At 43.7% G+C, this 20,870-nt stretch overlaps 1 protein-coding gene across 3 annotated transcripts in view; it reads right to left on the bottom strand.

Moving 5' to 3' along the window:
* The window catches only part of NFRKB (nuclear factor related to kappaB binding protein), a 461,159-nt gene that overhangs the window by 321,577 nt on the left and 118,712 nt on the right, over positions 1-20,870 (bottom strand). For all 3 annotated transcript variants that reach the window (XM_069224477.1, XM_069224478.1, XM_069224479.1), the window contains 6 exons: positions 19,943-20,141; positions 19,411-19,519; positions 7,991-8,117; positions 7,368-7,430; positions 5,574-5,653; positions 5,340-5,383 (listed from right to left, as the gene is read on the bottom strand). In XM_069224477.1, the coding sequence (XP_069080578.1) occupies positions 5,340-5,383; positions 5,574-5,653; positions 7,368-7,430; positions 7,991-8,117; positions 19,411-19,519; positions 19,943-20,141 (622 nt within the window). The remainder of the gene's footprint in view (positions 1-5,339; positions 5,384-5,573; positions 5,654-7,367; positions 7,431-7,990; positions 8,118-19,410; positions 19,520-19,942; positions 20,142-20,870) is intronic.

The following is a 20,870-nucleotide window of genomic DNA, read 5'->3' as shown; positions in this document are numbered from 1 at the left end:
CTCCCATTCGTGGACCTGTTGGTGATCTCGAGAGAGATTGTCTGCTAGTTGATTTTGGATCCCTGGAATAAACTGTGCTATTAGGCGAATGTGGTTGTGAATTACCCATTGCCATATCTTTTGTGCTAGGAGACATAGCTGTGTCGAGTGTGTTCCCCCTTGCTTGTTTAGGTAATACATTGTTGTCATGTTGTCTGTTTTGACAAGAACGTATTTGTGGGTTATGATGGGTTGAAATGCTTTTAGCGCCAGGAATACTGCTAGTAATTCGAGGTGATTTATATGCAGTTTTGTTTGATGTACGTCCCATTGTCCTTGGATGCTGTGGTGATCGAGGTGTGCTCCCCACCCTGTCATGGAAGCATCTGTTGTTATTACGTATTGTGGCACTGGGTCTTGGAACGGCCGCCCTTTGTTTAAATTTGTACTGTTCCACCATAGAAGCGAGATGTATGTTTGGCGGTCTATCAACACCAGATCTAGAAGGTGACCCTGTGCATGTGACCATTGTGATGCTAGGCACTGTTGTAAGGGCCTCATGTGCAGTCTTGCGTTTGGGACAATGGCTATGCATGAGGACATCATGCCTAGGAGTTTTAAAACCACTTTTGCCTGTATTTTTAGTGTTGGATACATGGCCTGTATGACCTTGTGAAAATTTTGAACCCTTTGTGGACTCGGAGTGGCTAATCCTTTTGTTGTGTTGATTACCGCTCCTAAGTAGTGCTGTATTTTGCACGGCACAATGTTTGATTTCGTGTAGTTGAGGGAGAACCCGAGTTTGTAGAGGGTTTGTATGACATACTCTGTGTGTTGTTAACACTTTGTTAGCGAGTTGGTCTTGATTAGCCAATCGTCTAGATACGGGAATACGTGTATTTGCTGCCTTCTGATGTGTGCGGCTACTACTGCTAGGCATTTAGTAAATACCCTTGGTGCGGTTGTTATACCGAACGGTAAGACTTTGAATTGATAGTGTATTCCCTTGAATACAAACCTAAGGTATTTCCTGTGCGAAGGATGTATTGGTATGTGGAAATACGCGTCTTTGAGATCTAAGGTTGTCATGTAATCTTGTTGCTTTAGCAGTGGTAACACTTCCTGTAGCGTGACCATGTGAAAGTGGTCTGATTTGATGTAGGTGTTTAGTATTCTGAGATCTAAGATTGGCCTCAGTGTTTTGTCCTTTTTGGGTATTAGAAAGTACAGTGAATAGACTCCTGTGTTTATTTCTGTACATGGTACCAGTTCTATTGGTTCTTTTTGCAGTAGTGCTTGAACTTCTATTTCTAGGAGGTCTAAATGCTGTTTTGACATTTTTTGTGTTTTTGGTGGGATATTTGGAGGGATCTGTAGAAATTCTATGCAATAACCATGTTGGATAATTGCTAAGACCCAAGTGTCTGTTGTTATATCCACCCATGATTGATAAAACTGACTTAGTCTTCCCCCCACTGGTGTTATGTGGAGGGGTTGAGTGACTTGTAAGTCACTGTTTGGTTGTTGGGGTTTTGGGGCTTTGAAATTTCCCCCGGTTTCTCGGGAATTGTCCTCCTCTGTACTGGCCCCGAAAACCTCCCCTTTGGTACTGTCCCTGGTAGGTAGACGGTGTTGATTGTGAGGTGCTGGCTTGTGTGGCCTGACCCCAAAACCCCCTCTGAAAGCTGTTTTACGGAAGGTGCCGACAGTGCCTCTGCTCTGCAGGGAGTAGAGCGCGCCCATGGCCTTGGCTGTGTCAGTGTCCTTTTTCAGCTTCTCAATCGCCGTGTCAACCTCTGGTCCGAACAATTGTTGTTCGTTGAACGGCATATTGAGTACTGCTTGCTGTATTTCTGGCTTAAAGCCAGATGTGCGTAACCATGCGTGCCTTCTGATGGTTACTGCAGTGTTTATTGTTCTTGCAGCTGTGTCCGCTGCATCCATAGAGGAGCGTATTTGGTTATTGGAGATGTTTTGTCCCTCCTCAGCCACTTGTTTTGCCCGATTTTGAAATTCTTTGGGTAGATGCTCGATGAGATGCTGCATCTCGTCCCAATGGGCTCTGTCATAACGCGCTAGGAGCGCCTGAGAGTTTGCGATGCGCCACTGGCTTGCAGCTTGTACAGCGACTCTTTTCCCAGCTGCGTCAAATTTTCGGCTTTCCTTATCCGGGGGTGGTGCATCGCCCGATGTGTGTGAATTGGCTCTTTTGCGAGCTGCTCCTACCACGACTGAGTCTGGTGGCAGTTGAGAGGTGATAAAAGCAGGGTCTGTGGGAGGTGCTTTATATTTTTTCTCTACCCTTGGAGTGATTGCTCTACTCTTGACAGGGTCTTTGAAGATTTGCTTCGCGTGCCTTAGCATTCCTGGAAGCATAGGCAGGCTTTGGTAGTTGCTATGGGTGGAGGAGAGGGTGTTAAAAAGGAAGTCATCCTCGACAGGTTCTGTGTGTAACGACACGTTGTGGAATTCTGCTGCCCTAGCTACCACCTGCGCATACGCTGTGCTGTCCTCGGGTGGTGATGGCTTGGTAGGGTATGACTCTGGGCTATTGTCTGACACTGGTGCGTCGTATAGGTCCCAAGCATCTTGGTCATCTTGGCTCATGGTGGTGTGAGCCGGTGAATGTGACGGAGTTTGTGCCGGTGATATCTGAGTTACAGGTGGAGGAGAGGGTGGCGGAGTTGCTTTCTTTGCCACCTTTGCTTGTGGTGTTAGTTGTTCAGTTTGGAACTCTAGTCTCCTTTTTCTCTTGATTGGTGGAAGAGTGCTAATCTTCCCCGTTCCACTCTGGATGAAGATCCTCTTTTGTGTATGGTCTACATCAGTAGTCTGTAACTCCTCTTCAAACCTGTATTTACGCATTTGAGAGGACGATGAATGTTCCTCTGAATATGAGCCGGTAGTGGGTTCGGTTGCTGGTTGTTTTGGCACCGAAACTGTGTCCTTTTTTGTTTTCGGCTCCGAGGCGAATCTCTTCTTTTTCGGAGTCGAGCCTTCTCGGCGTCGATCATCCTCGGTGCCGCTGTCTCTGCGTCGAGCAGCGTCGGCTCCGCCTTCTCGGCGTCGATCTTTTTCGGCAACACTTTCTCGGTCCCGAGAACGTTGCGTGCCTGTGTCTCGACCCGAGTCGGACGATCTGGGCACCAGTTCGGCCTTTTTCGGTGCCGATGGACGGTCACCTTTATGGGTTGAGCCATGGCCAGTTGGCAGTGGCGTCCCCTGGGCCTTGTCTGTTTTCTTGTGCTGTGTGCTTTTCGACGTCTTACTCACAGTTTCGTCGACGTCGAATTCATCCGAGTCCGTTTCATGGATGGAGAAGGCTTCCTCCTCTTCTCCTTGTTCCTCGAACTCTCGGTGTTCTGTCGGCGTGGACGCCATCTGTAGTCTTCTGGCTCGACGGTCACGGAGCGTTTTTCGGGACCGGAACGCACGACAGGCCTCACAAGTTTCTTCTTTGTGCTCGGGTGACAGGCACAAGTTACAGACCAAATGTTGGTCCGTATATGGATATTTATTGTGGCATTTAGGACAGAATCGGAACGGGGTCCGTTCCATCGGTGTCGATGTTACACGCGGTCGGGCCGACCAGGCCCCGACGGGGGATCAAAATTACCCCGAAGGGCTACCGGAGCTCTTCACGATTCGGTGTCGATTCTAACTATCCCGATCCCGAGCGAAACAATACCGATGTAATTTTTCGAAGTTTTGACTATCTTTCCGTCCCGAAACCCGGAGCGAAAAGGAACACGTCCGAACCCGAGGGCGGAAAAAAAACAATCTAAGATGAAGCCGACGCCCATGCGCAATGGAAGCAAAGAGGAGGAGTCCCTCGGTCTCGTGACTCGAAAGACTTCTTCGAAGAAAAACAACTTGTAACACTCCGACCCAACACCAGATGGCGGACTGTGCACAACATGTGTATCTGCAGCAACAGATGCCATCGAACATATATATATATATATATATATATATATATATATATATATATATATATATAAAATGAAATAAGGATGGGTGATATATATATAACGAAATAAGGATGGGTGATATATATATAATGAAATAAGGATGGGTGTTATTTCTTCTTGATCAGACAGGTCCTATGGACTAATTATGTTTGCTGAGTTTCATGGCTCTAGTAAGTCCAGAAGCCATTTGGTTCAGATTAATACATTTGCACACTTCTGCAAAGCGAAGCGTAGCCTTGTTTTTAGTAGTGACAAATAAAATCGAGGTGTTAGAAGAATAATGAACTCAGTATGGTATTAATGAATTATCGTTCCTTGGGCGGACTGCACACTTTTTACAGGAGAACATCCTGCCACCTGCTCATTAGATATGTTTTGACTGAAAGGAACAAGTTTCAATCATGTGATTAGGTTCTATGCACCTGAACTGATAAATGCACTGTCCTAAATTTTAAGGATCTTAACATTTGGCTCCAAACGACCCTTCTGTAGCAAGTGCTCAGTCAGTTAAAATGATAATAGTCTTGATTATTTGCCATGCTGCTTGCTATTTTCGCACTAAATGCATGCTAGAGTTGAGTCTCCCGACATGTAATGATTTTTCTTAACATCATTTAAACTTGTTTTGCTGAATTCTTCCAATTTAATAAAGTATTTGGTTTAATTTTTCCCGTATTTGAGACCTCGAAGGCAGAATGCTTTTCCAAAACACCAATTCATTTTTCAACTTCTATTTTGTTCATTCTAACCAAATTAGGATGGCAGTGGCTATATTTGTTACCTCAATGAATCAATGACAACCAGAGGTCAGTGGGCAGACGTTCAGGCAAGTAAGGGGTGCGAAAACATTCACTTCCAACAAAAAATGCTGGTAGCGATCAAAATTCGCAGAGGGTTGCATTAATGTGACGTTCAGTCAAATACAAAAAACGTATATTTAAGTAAAGATGTTGTTTTCTCTAAATATTGCACATAAGCATTATCTGTTCAAGCACAAGCAGACACACTGCATGAGTGGACAATGTATGTTGATCTGCAAAGGAAGTTAAGACTTCAAATGAAGGTGACAGTAGTAGAATCATACATCAGAAAATAAACACTTTTTGACCAGGAAGACGCCCAATGCATTTTTTTATTATTAGTCAACGGATGGCAACTGTTGTTTTCCTTTGAGTAGGACATGACATCCAGTGAAGGAGTTGGTCAGGATAAAGTGGAAGATGCTGCTCTCCACTACATATCCAACAGCATTTGACTTTGATACACTAGCATCTAGCCATTAGTGTACACAATTGAAAATCTCACACCAGCGAAAACAAACACTTGAATATAACACAGTTTAAGTGGATTGCTGGGCTAACAAAGGTTGTTAAATTTTCAGATACTTACATTCGGGCGTCTGGTGTGCTTTCATCAATACTGTCTTCATCATCCTAAAAAATTTGTTAAAAAAAATGTGTTAACACTGGATGCAGATTTTTGTTACTAACTTCAAAAGTTATGCAAACTGCCCAGCTCAACTGCCTCTCAACTTTCTCACAGCATGCACCCCTCATTTACTAACCAACTTCATCTAAACAAGCAGCCGATCCCACTAGCTCCCTTCCAAATATGGCACGTCACCTTGCTGCAAATCTGGTCCTTGGTCTCCAGCCAGATTTGGAAAAGTGCATTCAGCTCCTTCTCACTATCCTGGGTTGGGCCTTTTAGGAGGCAAAGAGAAAGGTGAATGATGATGACCAGAAGTGGTTTCAAACTTCTTGCAAAGACAATGATAGTACACTGAGAAGATACAAGTGAAAGCATGGTAAACATTACATCAATCATTCTGTTCACTGATAAAAATATTTTACAAACTGTAAATGTCATCCACGCCCACTGTTATTTGAATTCTCCAAAGGGGGTAAGGAATACCAATAAATTACCCAGCTAAATCACTAAGGGGGTCATTATGACCCCGCGGTAGGTGTTATGGTGGTAGTAGTACCGCCAACAGGCTGGCGGTACATACCGCCACAATATGACATGGGTGGGCTGGCTGCAGCCAACCTGCCAATTTACCATTCCTACCGCCAATGGCGGTAGCAGCCACGGGGCCAGAGATATCCATCACCAGCCCTGCGGCTGCTATAGTACTGCCGGCGGCATTTTGAGCCAGCCTATCGCCATGGTTTTCGTGGTGTTAGCAAAGCAACAAAAACCATGGAGTTAGGCCCCACCAGTGACAGGGAATTCCTTCCCTGTCACTGGTAGGAGGCTCACCCCACCACCCGAAACCCTCTCCAGATTCCCCCCACACCCCTCTCCATCCATGCTCCTCCCCTTTCGACCCCCCATACATGCACACACCCACAGACATGCACCACGTATACACCCACTCACTTACACTGGCATACACGCATACATCCAGTCATGCTCGCACACACCCATACACACATTCAAACTGACATGCAGACACGCATTCACTTTTCCATTCTTACACACATTGACACACATGCATACACCCACGCAAACACTACACACACTCACACATTCATACACACCCCCCCCCCCCCCCACACACACACACAAAACACCCCCTTACCTGCCGGAATCTCAACTTACCTTCATCCAGCTGGTCTTCCGCCAGGCCGTATCATATGTCATGATATGGCTGGCGTCGGTCTACTGGCGTGGCGGTGCTGGTAGTAGCACTGCCACCTTACCACCATCCACCAGTATGGCAACAGCCGGATTTCCACCCGTGTTGTGGCAGAAGTCCTGCTGTGGTCATAATCTGGCAGACGGATGGTAGCCACGATGACAGTCTTTTGGCAGCCGTCACCGCTGCGGTAGGTGCTTTATACCGCCAATGTCATAATGTAGGCCTATATGTCAATACTGGAAGTGAACTTAATTCTGGGTAATTTGGAAAAGGTGAATTGATCATTAGCCAGTGTACAAGAGGTTGCAGAGTCTTCCAAACAAAGTTACTATTCTGTTTTTAAAAAATATTGAGTTTAAACTGCAAACTTCTTACGTTGTTCTGGTGATCCTTCATGCACAGAACACAGAGTGGGATACTGGGTGGGGATGTAGGCACATATATGGAGTTGTGCAGTAATTTCAAAACAAATTAATACCATTTACACAACCTAACCCCACAGATTGTTAAATTGTGTAATGCAGCCTATCTCACTGGTACCATCATATTCTGGTGTTCCCAATTATCAGCTCTACAATAGCAGAGCAAAGGGCACTATCCCAGGGGTGTTCTCACATAGTGGATCAATTGGAATGAGAAAGCAGTTTGTAGACAGAAAGGCTTGGAATAACATCATGAAGATGGATGCTCTAGAACAAGGAGGTTTGGGATATGGAGGAGAAAAATAACTTAAACTTCAGAAGAGTTTTTATGATGGCATTTCAGCCACTTACCAATCCACTTCCACTGCATTGTCTTCTCCCGAAATTCAACAAATGGGGGGAAGTTAGAAGTGCCTGGAAGAACAAATAGCAATAACAGAACCACACCAAGAAACAAATGAGACAAAAGAAAAGATGACACTTTAGGATAGCACAACCATATCAACAGCCTCAAGTGCCCAAACATTCAAATTCAAGCAATAGTTGCCTGTGGAGGACATATATGGTGGAATTATATACTGTTGTCCAAACTGTGCTTCTAGACATAGCAGCTGCTTCCTCTAAGAACAGTATAGAGAGTTATGAAGAATCCAGGCTTCTTCCAATTGGTGCTTAGTCCAAGTGACATAGTGAAGGATGTGCTGAGTTAAACCATAAACGTTTGACCTTTCTGTTGAAGGTATAAGATTTCCCACCTCCATTTAGGATTCACACACCACTTTTTACCCCCAGGGACTGCTTAAAGAAGTAAAGGATTTCAGTCCTATCCCCTTAGGTGTTTCAAGGGAGCAGCAACTTACATGCTTGCCTTCCAAGGATAGCAATTAGTCTATCAATACGTGGCTACTGTAATGTTTGACTAGCCACCTTAACATTCATATGAAACCTATATTCAGCCTTCTTTCACATATTACCTTTTCTTTCACCTGTGAGGTACAGCAGGGCTGGGTGCACCAGTTCACACCAGTTTGGGGCAGAGGAGAACCAGAGGTTTAGGGTGCTTGCAGGTGATGACTGCCATTCCAAAACTCGATCCTCCAACTGAAATTATAAACATCCAATGCAGTCACAGGTTGGTACAAATTGCAACAAAAAGGACAGTTATTGACCCCTCAACTTGAATAAAGAAGGGGAACTACTAATCCCAAAAGTTGACATACAAAGCTATCCGAAACAGAAATATGCAGATTCAGGACTACAATGAGCTTGCCGATGAAACCAGCATTCTGAAGTGCGCTGGAGGAGCGAGCCGGAGACCTCAAAAGCTGTTAACACAAATATATATACATATAGCAATAACTTGATACGCATGCAGTGCCACATTACCATGATGTCTCAAAGTGTTTCATTATCATGCTGATAAAAACCCAAGCATCTGTAACAGTCGCAAAGTAAATTGCAAAGAGTATGGCAATGCTGCTTCTATACAAATAGGGAGATATCCATTTAAAAAGTAAGTTTAATACTTCTAAAATGACTTCTTTTAAATAATATATAACCCCCAACCTCCAGAGTCAGAAGGATGGTCATGGAACATAGCTTCATTTAATTTTTTATTCTTTGTTTTGTTCATGCCATTAACATTTTAAAAACCTTTAACTAAACAAAGGAGGTGTTCACACTTTTTAAGAACAAATGAAAAAGCAGAGCTGATGGTGGCAGTTTATATTAGAAACAAGCATTTGCAAATATGATATGTCTTGTCTATGCAAAAGCTATTGGCTTTGCCAATGTGTTTTAGCCAGATGTACATCAGTCTGGCTGCTTCTCAGCATAGCTAAAAGTTTGTGGCACAGAGGAGAGTGGCGTGGAGTGGAGTGTTGCAGTTTCGAAGAAAGCAGGAAGCACAGAGTGCAGTGAAGTATAGTTGCAAAGAGTGAAGTGATGCAGAGTAGAGTGCAGTGAGTGCATTGGTGGAGAGTGGAGAACTGTGGTGAACAGCAGAGTGGTGCAAAGTAGACTGCAGTGGCATAGAGTGCAGGGTTGCAGATTAGTGTTGTAGACTGGCTAGTGTAGAATGTTAAAAAGTAGAGTTGAGTGGCATAGGGTACAGTAATGCACAGTAAAACAGAGTGGCAGTGAACACTGGAGTAGAGTGCAATGTTGTGGAGTGACAGAGTGCAGCAGAGTAGTGAAAAGTAGAGTGTAGTGGCGTAGAATGCAGTGCTGCAGATCTGAGTGGTGTAAAGAGCAGTTTTGTAGAATGGCCTAAAGTGCAGTGGCTTAGTGTACAGTGGTAAAAAGCGGAGTTGAGTGGCGTAGAGTACAGTGGTGCACAGTAAAATGGAGTGGCATGGAGTGCAGTAAAGTAGAGTGCAATAAATCTTAACATGCAAAAGCCAATTGGCTAAAAAGCAACAACAATATGCCAAACATAATATGGAGCCTCCCAGATGCTATGAGGGAATAGGTCTGGCTATATCACTTCCAAAAAGAGGGAGCTGCTACCACCCAGGTACCCCATGAAATTAGCCACTCACTTGTAACGCTAGCTCTCCGGGAGGGTATCCTTCACAGAATCAAGTGCTTGAAGCATAGCCTGTTGTCAGGCAAGGATTACCTGGTACTTTCAGACCAGCAATCAAGAGTGTTAAAATAGCTAAAGGCCCAGCAACAGTGTTTGTTTAGCAGCACACACATTTCATTTGTAATTACCCAAAATTCAGCCAATAAAGTGAAAGTGCTTTTATGGATCTGAGACCTGCCTCTGTTTATTTAAACACAACAGACTATGGACCCTAAAGTTAACTTCTGGCATTGATCCTGAAATAATTATTCATTTTAATCCATTTTATTTAAACCACTCTGCTGTGGTTAGGCTAGGATTTAGTGGCAAATGCACAGAGTCCTTTAGGCTTAATTGAGGGGTTTGCGAAAGCTGTATCCTGCCTCATTTTTATTCTTTACATAAATAATTTGGAAAATATTCTGTTGTGCAAGGATCGGGTATGTTAAAAATAGGCTCCAGTTCAATTCCGGCTCTCTTATAAGCCGTGGATATGGTGCTAGTAGCAAATACTGCAAATGGTCTACAGAAGCAGACAGACTTATTTTGTTTATAGATCAGTTTGATTTAAGTATGATTATCTCCATATCGGTTTCCTGGACAATTAGTCCTAAAACGACCAAAAAAAGGTGCTTAAAGCTCATGGGTTTCATTACTAAAAATTCGGACTTGTTTTTGTCTCCCTTTTTATAGTTCCTAGAACTGGTTCAATCTAGTGGCCTGTAGGAGGCACAGAGGTATTCCATCTGTAGCGGATGCTGCTGAATTGGCTTCCATGCTGGATTTCAAACCAATCAGGCATAACTTAAGTATATATAATAGTAAAAGTGTTTCTACTGTTTCTCATGAGACAGCAATTTGAGAGTATGCCAACGCTGCCAACATAAAAACAGAGGATAATAGATTTTTCATATTTAAACTAGTGCAAACACAAAGTAGTTTAGATGACATCTTCATTAGGAGCTTGGTCAATCCTTCTTGGATGACATCATCACATTCTGTACTACTCTATGGGTTTCGATACAGACCAAATCAGAAACATCTTTTAATAGGGCGGTAGTTACTAACTGTATCCTGTAGGAAAGTGGCGCTTTTTGAAATGGCCGTCCCCACTTTTTTGACTGGCAACTGATGCAATTTTGACTGAAAGTGTATTGGATTCCTGCTAAAAAGGTCCCCAGTGACAGATCACTTTCCCTAAAATTGTGTAATTGTTCTCCAATTGGCAATACCTTTGCACCCCCCCACCCACCCAAAAAGGTTCCCCAAGGGCAGAAGCATGTCTTGTGCCATCCTCAGGGACCCCTCACCTAGCACATGCAGACTGCCATTGCAGGCAGTGTGTGTTGGTGCAGCTATAAGTGAAAATACAACATGGCAAAGAGCCTGTGTCACTTGCCCCCTAAACATTGCATGCAATATATGTAAGTCACCCCTACAGCAGGCATTACAGCCCTAACGCAAGGTGCATTATATTACATGTGAGGACATACCTGCAACCGCAGCTATGCCCCTGCTATGTCTTTATCCATTCTTAGACATAGGGAGTGAACAGGGAAGACATTTTAAATACATGTGCTGGACAATGGTCACTATGAGTTCCTCAGCTACATGATGGCTTCACTGAAAATAAGGATGTTTGGTATCAAACATATTATATTAATAAACCCTCACTGATTTATTAATGCATGCAGCCAGGGGGCATCTTAAAGGTGCCTCCTGATAACCTACCAACTGCCAATGTGCAGACTGACTAGTTATAGCCAGCCTGCCACCACCAGACAAGATTCTGGACCCTTAGGGTGAGAGCTTTTGCTCTCGGGCAGCCAGAAACAAAGTCTGCTCTGGGCGAGGTATTTACACAACCCACCCAACAGGATGACCTGCAAATTCCAAGGCAGGAGGCTTCAAAGAAGCCCACCACATTTGGTATGCAGCTCTGGCTTCATTCAAAGGACAGATGTCGCCCCCCTGCCCCAGGGCCTATTTAACACTGGAACAGGTGGGAAATCTAGTATTCAGTGGGTGTGTCCAACCCTCAGGTCAGTCCCATCCTTAAGGTGAGCTGCCTGATTTGGACACAAATAGTAGAAATCTGCCATCTTGGGGTTAGCAGAATTATTAACTCTGGAACAGGGTTATGCCCACTTCCTAAACGAAGTGGTCATTTAGGAGGTGTAGTGACCCCAGGGGTAAGTAACCGATTGGCTTCTATCCTACACTCCCCTGAACAACCCTAAATTGAGTATTTAGGGGAGCCCCTTGTAACTGAAAATTAGATACCGCTGACCTGACGAAGAAGCACTCTCCAGAGACACAAAAGTGAGAACTGAAGACCAGTGATGGACTAAGAGCCAGTCCTCTCAGCCTGCCTGCGGACTTCGACAATCATGGCTGTCGCCTCGTCCTCCAGCTGCTGGAACTTTCAAAAGCTCGGGAAGACTGCCAGCCTTTACCCAAGCCCCACTGAACTCCCATGGAGTAGCTGAGTTGCTCTCCTGCATTCTTGAAGGCACTCAAAACCCGCTGAAGAGGACTCCGGATCGCAAAAACCACGAACAGACAGCACCACTCCACTCAAACCTCCCACTCCGCGTTGAGGTTGCCAAAAAGGTCCCCAACTTCTCCATAGATAAAGTCCAGCTTGAATTTACCCATTGTGACCTTCACTCCGACACCTGCAGCCTCTTTCTGCAGCCCCGCCCCCCCAACTGTGACCGCCTCCAGTGACAGCAACCCCGCTTGTCCCCTCCTCCTCTGTATGCACACGCCCCAGACTGAGGAAAAGAGGATCACTGGTGTCTCTGCGCCGTCCAGGCTTGTGAGACTTGAGCCCACTTGTTGGTCCACCCGGTCTGCTATTCCAGTCGACGCCTGCAGCCTGTTTCTGTGGGCCACCTCCACCGCCACTGGTGACAGACACCCGACGGTCCAAGAACCCTCTGCATCTGGACACCCAGGACAGAGTAGAAAAGGACTACTAGTCTCTCTATGTCCCCCCCCATCATCACAAGACCTGAGCCCACTTGGTGGCTCACCCAAACTGGACACCCAGTCCTAACCTGCAGAATCTTTCCAACATGCCCAATCCCCATTCCCTGCAATTGGGCACCCAACACTGCACTACACCTCTGCACCTCTGCACCTGACCGCCCCAGTGCCCCCTGCTGTGACCTACTGGCTCAACCGCACCACACCTTCCAGGAATCCTGGTGGGAGGAGGCTGCCTACGACGCTCTGCAGCGCCCGAGGGTGCATAAATTTGACTTGCACTTTCCCCTGCTCTAGGCCTGGTCTTCGCCTGTCCGTGGCCGAATGAGGCTGGGCTGGGCCTACTCCCTTGGCTTTAGGATCCATTAATGTTTGAATAGGCTGTTTATATAATGATGTATGACCAAAAGGCCTACTGAGGAAGTATGCAAGATATTTATTTGTGCTATCATTTTTCTCTTATATTGAATGCCGGCTCCCTTGCAGCTGTAATTGAGTTATTGAAGGGTGTGTTAATATAGATCTTAAAACTATGGGTAAACCTAAACCCATAGTTCAGAAGGTAGATACTGAATCACGCTGTTCAACAATCTACTCCTTTTTGGTAGGGGCGGTGGGAGTTATCTCCAAGGAAATTTATCTTGCCGAAAGGCGTCTATCTCTTGGGGCAGCTGGACCGAGGGAAGGTACAGAGGAATCCCCCAGACTATTAGACCTGGTAACTGATACTAATCACACTCTAGAATTGGAGGACATTAGGAATGGTGATGACCACACATGGTGTATGGATATAGTTACTGCTACCCCTATATCAGTTAATCACTCACCTGCCGTTAAAAGGAGGAAATGATGCAGAAAGGGGGCTGTTAGCGAACTGGGCCCTATAATGCCACCTAATCCTGAACCCACTGGAATAATCTTATAACTGCCATTAATGATCTGCTTAAACCACTTCGAGATAAATTGGATACACTCAAAGGGGAGGTGGGGAAAATAATGGCTATGTGACAGAAACCTTCTATGCCTGTGGTGGCTCCTATTTCCCAAACAACTGTTGTACAGAACGTTGCACAACACGAGTCAGGCTCCATAGTTATATGTACATATATATATAGTAAGTAAAGAAGATGTCAATGCAATGTATCTAAATAAATACATAAGAAAGTACTACAACGGCTACAGGTTTGCAGAGTTGAGGGAGGGTGCATGTGAATATGCAGCTCTGCATGCCACAAACAGATGTACACTGGGTAAGGGACATTTTCCGTTGAATGGCATGTGTAGCTGTAGATGCACATGCTTTGCATACACTGAAAAGCAGTCCCCTCCTAAAGTAAGCGCTGGCTAGCCTGTAGGAGTTGGAGCAATTTGAAATAGTGTATTAAGCACTGCTTGACCAACATTTGCTTGTTGGCGAGATAGCACATCCACACAGTAGTGTTTAGTAAATGTGTGTGATGTGGACTATGTGGCTGCTTTGCATATGTCTGCCATTGGTATATTTCCTAAGAATGCCATTGAAGCGCCTTTCTTTCTAGTAAAATGTGCTTTTGGAGTTACTAATAGTTGCCTTTTAGCTTTAAGATAGCAAGTTTGAATACACTTTACTAACTATCTGGCCAATCCTCATTTCGAAATAGGATTACCTTTATGAGGCGGTTGAAAAGCCACAAAGAGTTGTTTAGATTTTCTAAAATCTTTTGTTCTGTCTATATAATACATGAGAGCTCTATTGAGATCAAGAGTGTGGAGAGCTCTTTCAGCAACTGAATCTGGCTCTGGAAAGAAGACTGGCAATTCCACTAACTGATTGATGTGAAATGGTGAAAAAACTTTGGGTAGAAATTTTGGATGTGTACTCAGTACTATTTTGAGTTTGTGAATTTGGAAAAAGGGTTCTTCTAAAGTGAATGCTTGAATTTCACTTACTCTCCTTAAGAAAGTAATTGCTACCAGGAAAACAACTTTCCATGAGAGAAAATGAAGAGCGCAAGAATGCATGGGTTCAAATGGTGGACCCATAAGCCTTGTGAGCACAATGTTAAGATTCCAGGCAGGAGCTGGTGGAGCTCTAGGTGGAATTACTCTTTTAAGGCCTTCCATGAAAACTTTTATGACAGGAATTCTAAACAGAGAGGTATGTTGTCTGTTTTGGAGGTAGGCTGATAATGCTGTTAAAATAATTTTAATAGAGGAATATGCAAGATTTGCTTTTTGTAAGTAAAGCAAATAACATACAATATCCTATACGGATGCTTTAAGTGGATCAATGTTTTTTGGTTGACAGTAATATACCAAATGTTTCCATTTAGCTGCATAGCACTGCCTGGTTGAAGGTTTATGTGTTTCTTTTAGAAAGTCTATACATTCTGATTGAAGCTGTAGATTTCCAAACTCTATGACTTCAGGTTGAGCATACTAGGATTGGGATGCCTGATCTGACCTTTGTTTTGAGTCAATAGGTCTGGTCTGTTTGAGAGCTTGTGATGTGGCACTACAGACAGATCCAATAGTGTTGTGTACCAGTGTTGACGCACCCATGTGGGAGCTATGAGTATCATAGTGAGGGAAGTGTGACTGATCACATTATAGGATGTAACTATGAAGAACTTCATCCTGGCCTCCTGGTCACAGTAAACACCCATACTTGAGCAGAAAAATGTAAAGGAGCATGCCGCCTTGTGTGTAAATATAGTGTGGAGAGTAATGACTACAACCCCTCTCCATATCCTATCTCCCCATATAAAAATAACAGTAGCCATTTCCCCATCTAACTTGAAGAAACAGCCTGTATGGCCAAATAACAACTAATGTGCCTACAGAATATCGCCTCTGTTGACGATTTTCCCCTCTCACTTAAACTTAGGGCGTATGGCCCAGTATCTCATTTAGATTTATGGGCATATTTATGGGAATGTCATGCAGTGCAGGGCAGCGCAGAATGTCACCTTACTGCACTGCGTGACAGGGAAAGCCAGCCATGCACCATATTTAAGGCAATACAGCACATTCCTGCCTTTTCCCCTGCGCTGGCGCCCTTTTGGCAGAATAGCGCCAACGTAGGCATTCTTGCACCAAGGGGCAAGGGTGCCTGCATTACATACAGAATTTTTTTTAACGCAGGAAGGGAAACCTTCCAGCACACAAGCAATCCAGAGGCATATCGCTCTTTCTATGTGTGCTGAATTCTGCAGCACTCGCAAAAACAGGAAGTAACAAACAGAAATAAAGATATTTTGCCTTGTGATGCCTCCACTGAGAAGGTGTATCTTTTTGGCACATTCTCAAGTCTACCAGTTCTGGTAAATTTGGAAATGTGTCAAAAACCATGGGAGTTGCGAGGGAACACCCAAGTGACACCCATGGAACGCCATCCCAGGACAGAGTAAGACAATGCATTGATTTGTGCTGCACCTCCTTACTCCAGATTTATAGAGCCACTAAGACCCACACAAAGTGGCCCTGCATGCCTTCTTAAGAGAGAAGAATTATCAGGTGCCTTCCCTTTAAAAAACAAAAACAAAAAAAGCAAAACTGTAAATACTTTGTCACAGACTCTGTACCAATCAGTATCAGAGGAGGAGATGGAGAAAAAGATCTTAGAAGGCTAGAATTAAGATACATAATTGGGATGAACACTAAGTAAACTATTGGGACACATACATGCATACGTACATATACACACACTTTCACCGCATACACATTTCGCTCACTTTAAAAGAAGAATATCCTGCAGAAGTTCTCAGAGATGCAAATGGTTTTCCTTCTGCGGTGTGTTATGGACATTTTATTACAAGAATTTCACAGTGTTCCTGGACTTCTTGATCTGGAGTACCCAGCGGTCAGTGGTCATTTTGGCCCAGTGTGGAGTGAAGCAGGAGAATGTTCAGCCTATGGCCTATATGAGTTAGTGTGGAGACAACATGGGAAAGTTGGGCTAAATTACCCTTGTCCTGGGAGTGCAACTGTGATGCAGCCCTTTGATTTCCTGCCAATCTGTGGTAGATCTGATAGCCTTCACCACTCACTGACGGATAGACTTGATTGCAATCAAGTTTTCTAGAGGGGTAGTACTGGTGCCCTTGCCTCTATTCTGGTTGCAGGCATACGTATATGTGTGTCAATGAATGAAACCACAAAAAGACATTGAAGGGTCATGTCTGTGTTACAGGGCTCCTAGAGAGTGTGCTGTATAGTCCACATTTGCCAAACTAAAAATGACCTTCAAAGTGGATGTCAATTATCTTTGCTTGCAACTCCAGTTGAAAGGAGAAGGATCTGAACCAGCCGTGCTTCATCAGCACAGTGGTGCCAAATACCTGTTGAAAAACAGCATGGAGGCGTCCATCATTGCTTTGATAATGGCCACAGCAATGATGCTCCTTTCCTTGATTATGGCTTTAACCTCCTCTCTTCTTTCCTCAGCAAACAAGTCCACCAGAGGTGGGATGTCATGCTACATCTGGCAGTTGCAAGGCCTGATAACGGCCAATTTATTTGCTGCTCTGATGGATATTGCCACTATGGAACGGTTTCTATTACTAAGGGTGTCAATATGCCTACAGTCTTTATCTGGGGTATGGGAGCTAGGTTTTATGGGATTTTGTAAAGTATTCTGAGCTGCTATGGCTGATTCCGGCATGAAGTGGAGCGGAGAGTGGGGTGCTGCGTGCAGTATCATTGCTTGGAATGTGGCAAGGGTAGTCAACGGTACAGTCACATATGGATAAGTGTCTTTTTCACAGGTCCCTCTAAAGGGTGTTTCTTTCGAAATTGTAATACACCAAAAGATCTTATGGTGTCCGAGTCAGCCTTGACTACTTGCAAGGTGTCGTTGATCTGCATTGGCATGGTAAGGTAAAAATAATAAATACATTTGCACCTCAGATTCTAAATGTTGTGGCCTTGAACCAACCTTAGCGTCCAAGGACCCCTGACCCTGCACATTAAGGGAATCCTATTGAAGCTATATCTATAGAGCAATCGATGCTGTCTGATGAGAACCCTTCGCCCCCCTGCAGAATCTTTTTTTTTTTTGTCCTTTCTGTCATGCAGCAGAAACTGTATGTATGTGGCAATGTCTGACCACATCTGTTTTTCCGGTGAATTTGCAACCCTTATAGTAACCTTTGACAGAGTTGATAACGGTTCCTTGCTGGTGAGGTAGAGTTATGAGGGACATATTAATTCCTCCTGGATATAACAACAATTGGAATAGGTCTCACAGCTTTTCTATTTAAAATCAGAAAGAAAAACAAACTGATTGCTTGTTTGCTAATGGAAGATGGAAGCATTTGGCTGCTTGTTCCCAAAGGGTATGGAAACTACCAAAAAGCATGTGGTGGGGGGACCAGCTGAGGGTGTACCACACCCTGTAAGTCTAGTATTGGTGCTACATGGACCTGATCCATGCTTTCAAGTTAGAGGTGGAGCGAAATGGTGAAATTGCTCCATATATTGCTTCTCCATATACTGCGGACTGTTGTAGACATGCTCATATTAGTCCCCTTGACTCCTGACATTAAGTTTTTCTGAATTATGTGTGTTTTGTTCTTGTTGACGATTACATGCTTTTGTAGTCATTTATACTGTCACTGAGATAGTCGTCAATGAGTCATTGATGAGGCGGATGTAAACAACTAGGCTGATGTTGACAATGTTTGTCGTCGACGAGGTCGTCATCATAGACAAGGCCGCCATAGAGGATACAGTTATAGACGAGGTCCCGTAGACAAGGCCGTCATAGACATTGCTATCATAGACAAGGTTATCATAGACAAGGCCGTAGTCATAGACACCCGTCATCGATGAGGCTTTCATAGACCACCATCGCAGATGAGGCTTTCGTGGGCGACCACTGTAAATGAAGCTGCCGCAGGCGATCATTGTAGACAACCATCATGGATGAGGCTGTCGTTGATGAGGTCATCATAGATAGCATAGCTAGGCTATTGAACTGACTTTTTCATTACCATTATAGCCTATGGTAGTGATATATGCTGCTTTATTATGGTAGCGTGGGACTCCCACTTCGAATACAGGGGATGATTCATGCATGTGAATCTATGAAAGATCCAATACTGGAGAATAATATTTTCAGTGAGATTAAAGGCTGTTTCTTTCCCAGTCTGTTAAAATTTTCTTAGAGAATGTTTTACAGATGTCACAATGAAAAGGTATCAGACTGATTAAAATAACCAATGAACTGACTGTGCTTATTGTTTGCATACATTTTACTTTGCCTGCAGTCTGAATAGGATTTGAAGAGAGATCTTTTTCTCTTTATCTGCTACATAGGCAGGTGGGGGTTTACGCTTAGATCCAAGAATAGTAAGGTATAATATCCTAGAAACAACTTGAGTTTAGTGGAAGCTAAGGCTGGGGCTGGCTCGGGTCCATGGAAAACCTGGTAGAAGCAACAATGCACTAAAATGAATGAGATAGCAAAGAGCACAGATCTTTCAGGGATTCCTGCAAACAGGATATGCAATAGAAATCTGAGCTATGGTGGACTGTATGGAGAGTAGAGAGCTCATTACGGTCACCTCTCTGGCTGGTCTGTCGGTCATTGCAAACACAGAAGATGTGCTACTAAACACACTCAGTTATATACATTGAAGTATTTAAAAATAACAAAGTGGTGTACAGCGATTTACTACACTGTGCTTCTACTGAGGGAGTCCAGTCAGAAGTATGGCATTTCTCTTACAAACGCAACCAAGGGTTATAAATGGGTAGCTGGAGGAGCTTTCTAGCAGCTGACAAGAAAGCCTAGCCTCAGTGGAGTCAAAAAGCAGGAGTGCAACTTGTCCTCTATCTACAACAATCATAACTTACCAGTGGAAGGCTGGATGGCCCCTCCAGTAGCAAGATGTCTAACAGGAGGCAGAAGAAGTTGGCCGATATTTCATTGAAAGCTAAAGCTGGCTTCACGTCCTCCAAGGGTCTGTAAGGATGAAAAAGCAGTACAGCCCTGGATGAATAATAGCACAACCATGTCAGAGAGCAATGAAAGGTATTCTTTTTTAATAATCAATGGCTGCCTTGAAGACACGATTGCACAATTAAACAAAGACTCTGCCAACCTCCAGTCAAAAAAGAGCCTCTCCCACTGCTATTCGGTCTCACAAATCAGGAAAAGCAGTTCTCTCAAAATGTTGTTGTTACAGAGCTCGCTAGAAAGCTGCTTATTTCTGCAATGTTTCACAATTGTGAACTACATATTCAAGAGATATCTACAAACTGTACCCAGATCAAAACAATAATCAGCTCACTATAATCCAAACAACTTTTCGGTAAAACAGAAATGTGAAGCTTAATGCATATATTCCCAAAAAGCAAAGCAGAAAATGCCAGTGTTGCAACTTACTCCTCCTTAACAGCATGTATCGGGACCGGCAGGGGAGTCTCTAGTTTTACTGATGCCTCAAGTTTCAAGGGGGAAGGCATCACGTCTGGGCAATTTAGTGGCTCTGGGAAATCGTCCTCCTCTTTTTTAATGACTTTTAGTTTACGTCGTTTCCTCTCATCCTTTGCTTTCTTCTTCAGTACAGCAAAATCAAACAAAGCTTGCAAAAGAAAGTATTCTAATTAAACATTCTGACTAACATGCAAGGCAGTGCAAAAGTAAGCACAAGATTAAAACCATACTTAAAACTGTAAAAAGATAAAAGAAGAAAAAAAAAAAACATTGTCACTGCAGAACTGTTGAGCCAGTCAATTCACTGAAAATGCATGTCTACTCATTTCTTTGTTTCCAGTGTGTTTTGAGTGCCTCCATCTTCCCGAATCAAACAAGGCACACAGGGCACAAGGGCATACAAACACCAATGAAATAATGTATCTTTTTGCAAATACCTACCCTACCGTAAGCCACATAGTTTGGACACACATGATGCTACATAACAAGGTATGTTTTTTAAGGATTAGTCTTCCTTCAGATTAGTCTCAAGCATCATTCTTATCATGCTGCATTCCTGGCCCTCCCTTTTCATACATCATGCCGCTAGGAGTAAACATGGCAGCTCTGTTAATATGTTAATCTTCTTTGATTCATTGTATCATTTGTAAAGAGACTAGAAAACGATAAATCTTCAAGCAGTAAACTATGCCATTATAGTGTTTCATCTCTCAGAGCTTAAAGATCCCATTATTAGAAAAACTTACAAATTGAAATTCCAATGAAATCTGCTGAGAATCTCACCACAGGACATTGGCAGTTTTAATACAACTGCCTCAGAATTCTCTTCCAAAAGAAGTCACAATTATATCACAAGCTGAAAATGTTTCTATTCTGT

This window comes from Pleurodeles waltl, chromosome 3_1, assembly GCF_031143425.1.
Source record: "Pleurodeles waltl isolate 20211129_DDA chromosome 3_1, aPleWal1.hap1.20221129, whole genome shotgun sequence".
Taxonomy (NCBI): domain Eukaryota; kingdom Metazoa; phylum Chordata; class Amphibia; order Caudata; family Salamandridae; genus Pleurodeles; species Pleurodeles waltl.
The sequence above is the reverse complement of the archived record's forward strand: the minus strand, read 5'-3'. Positions and strand labels throughout refer to the sequence as shown.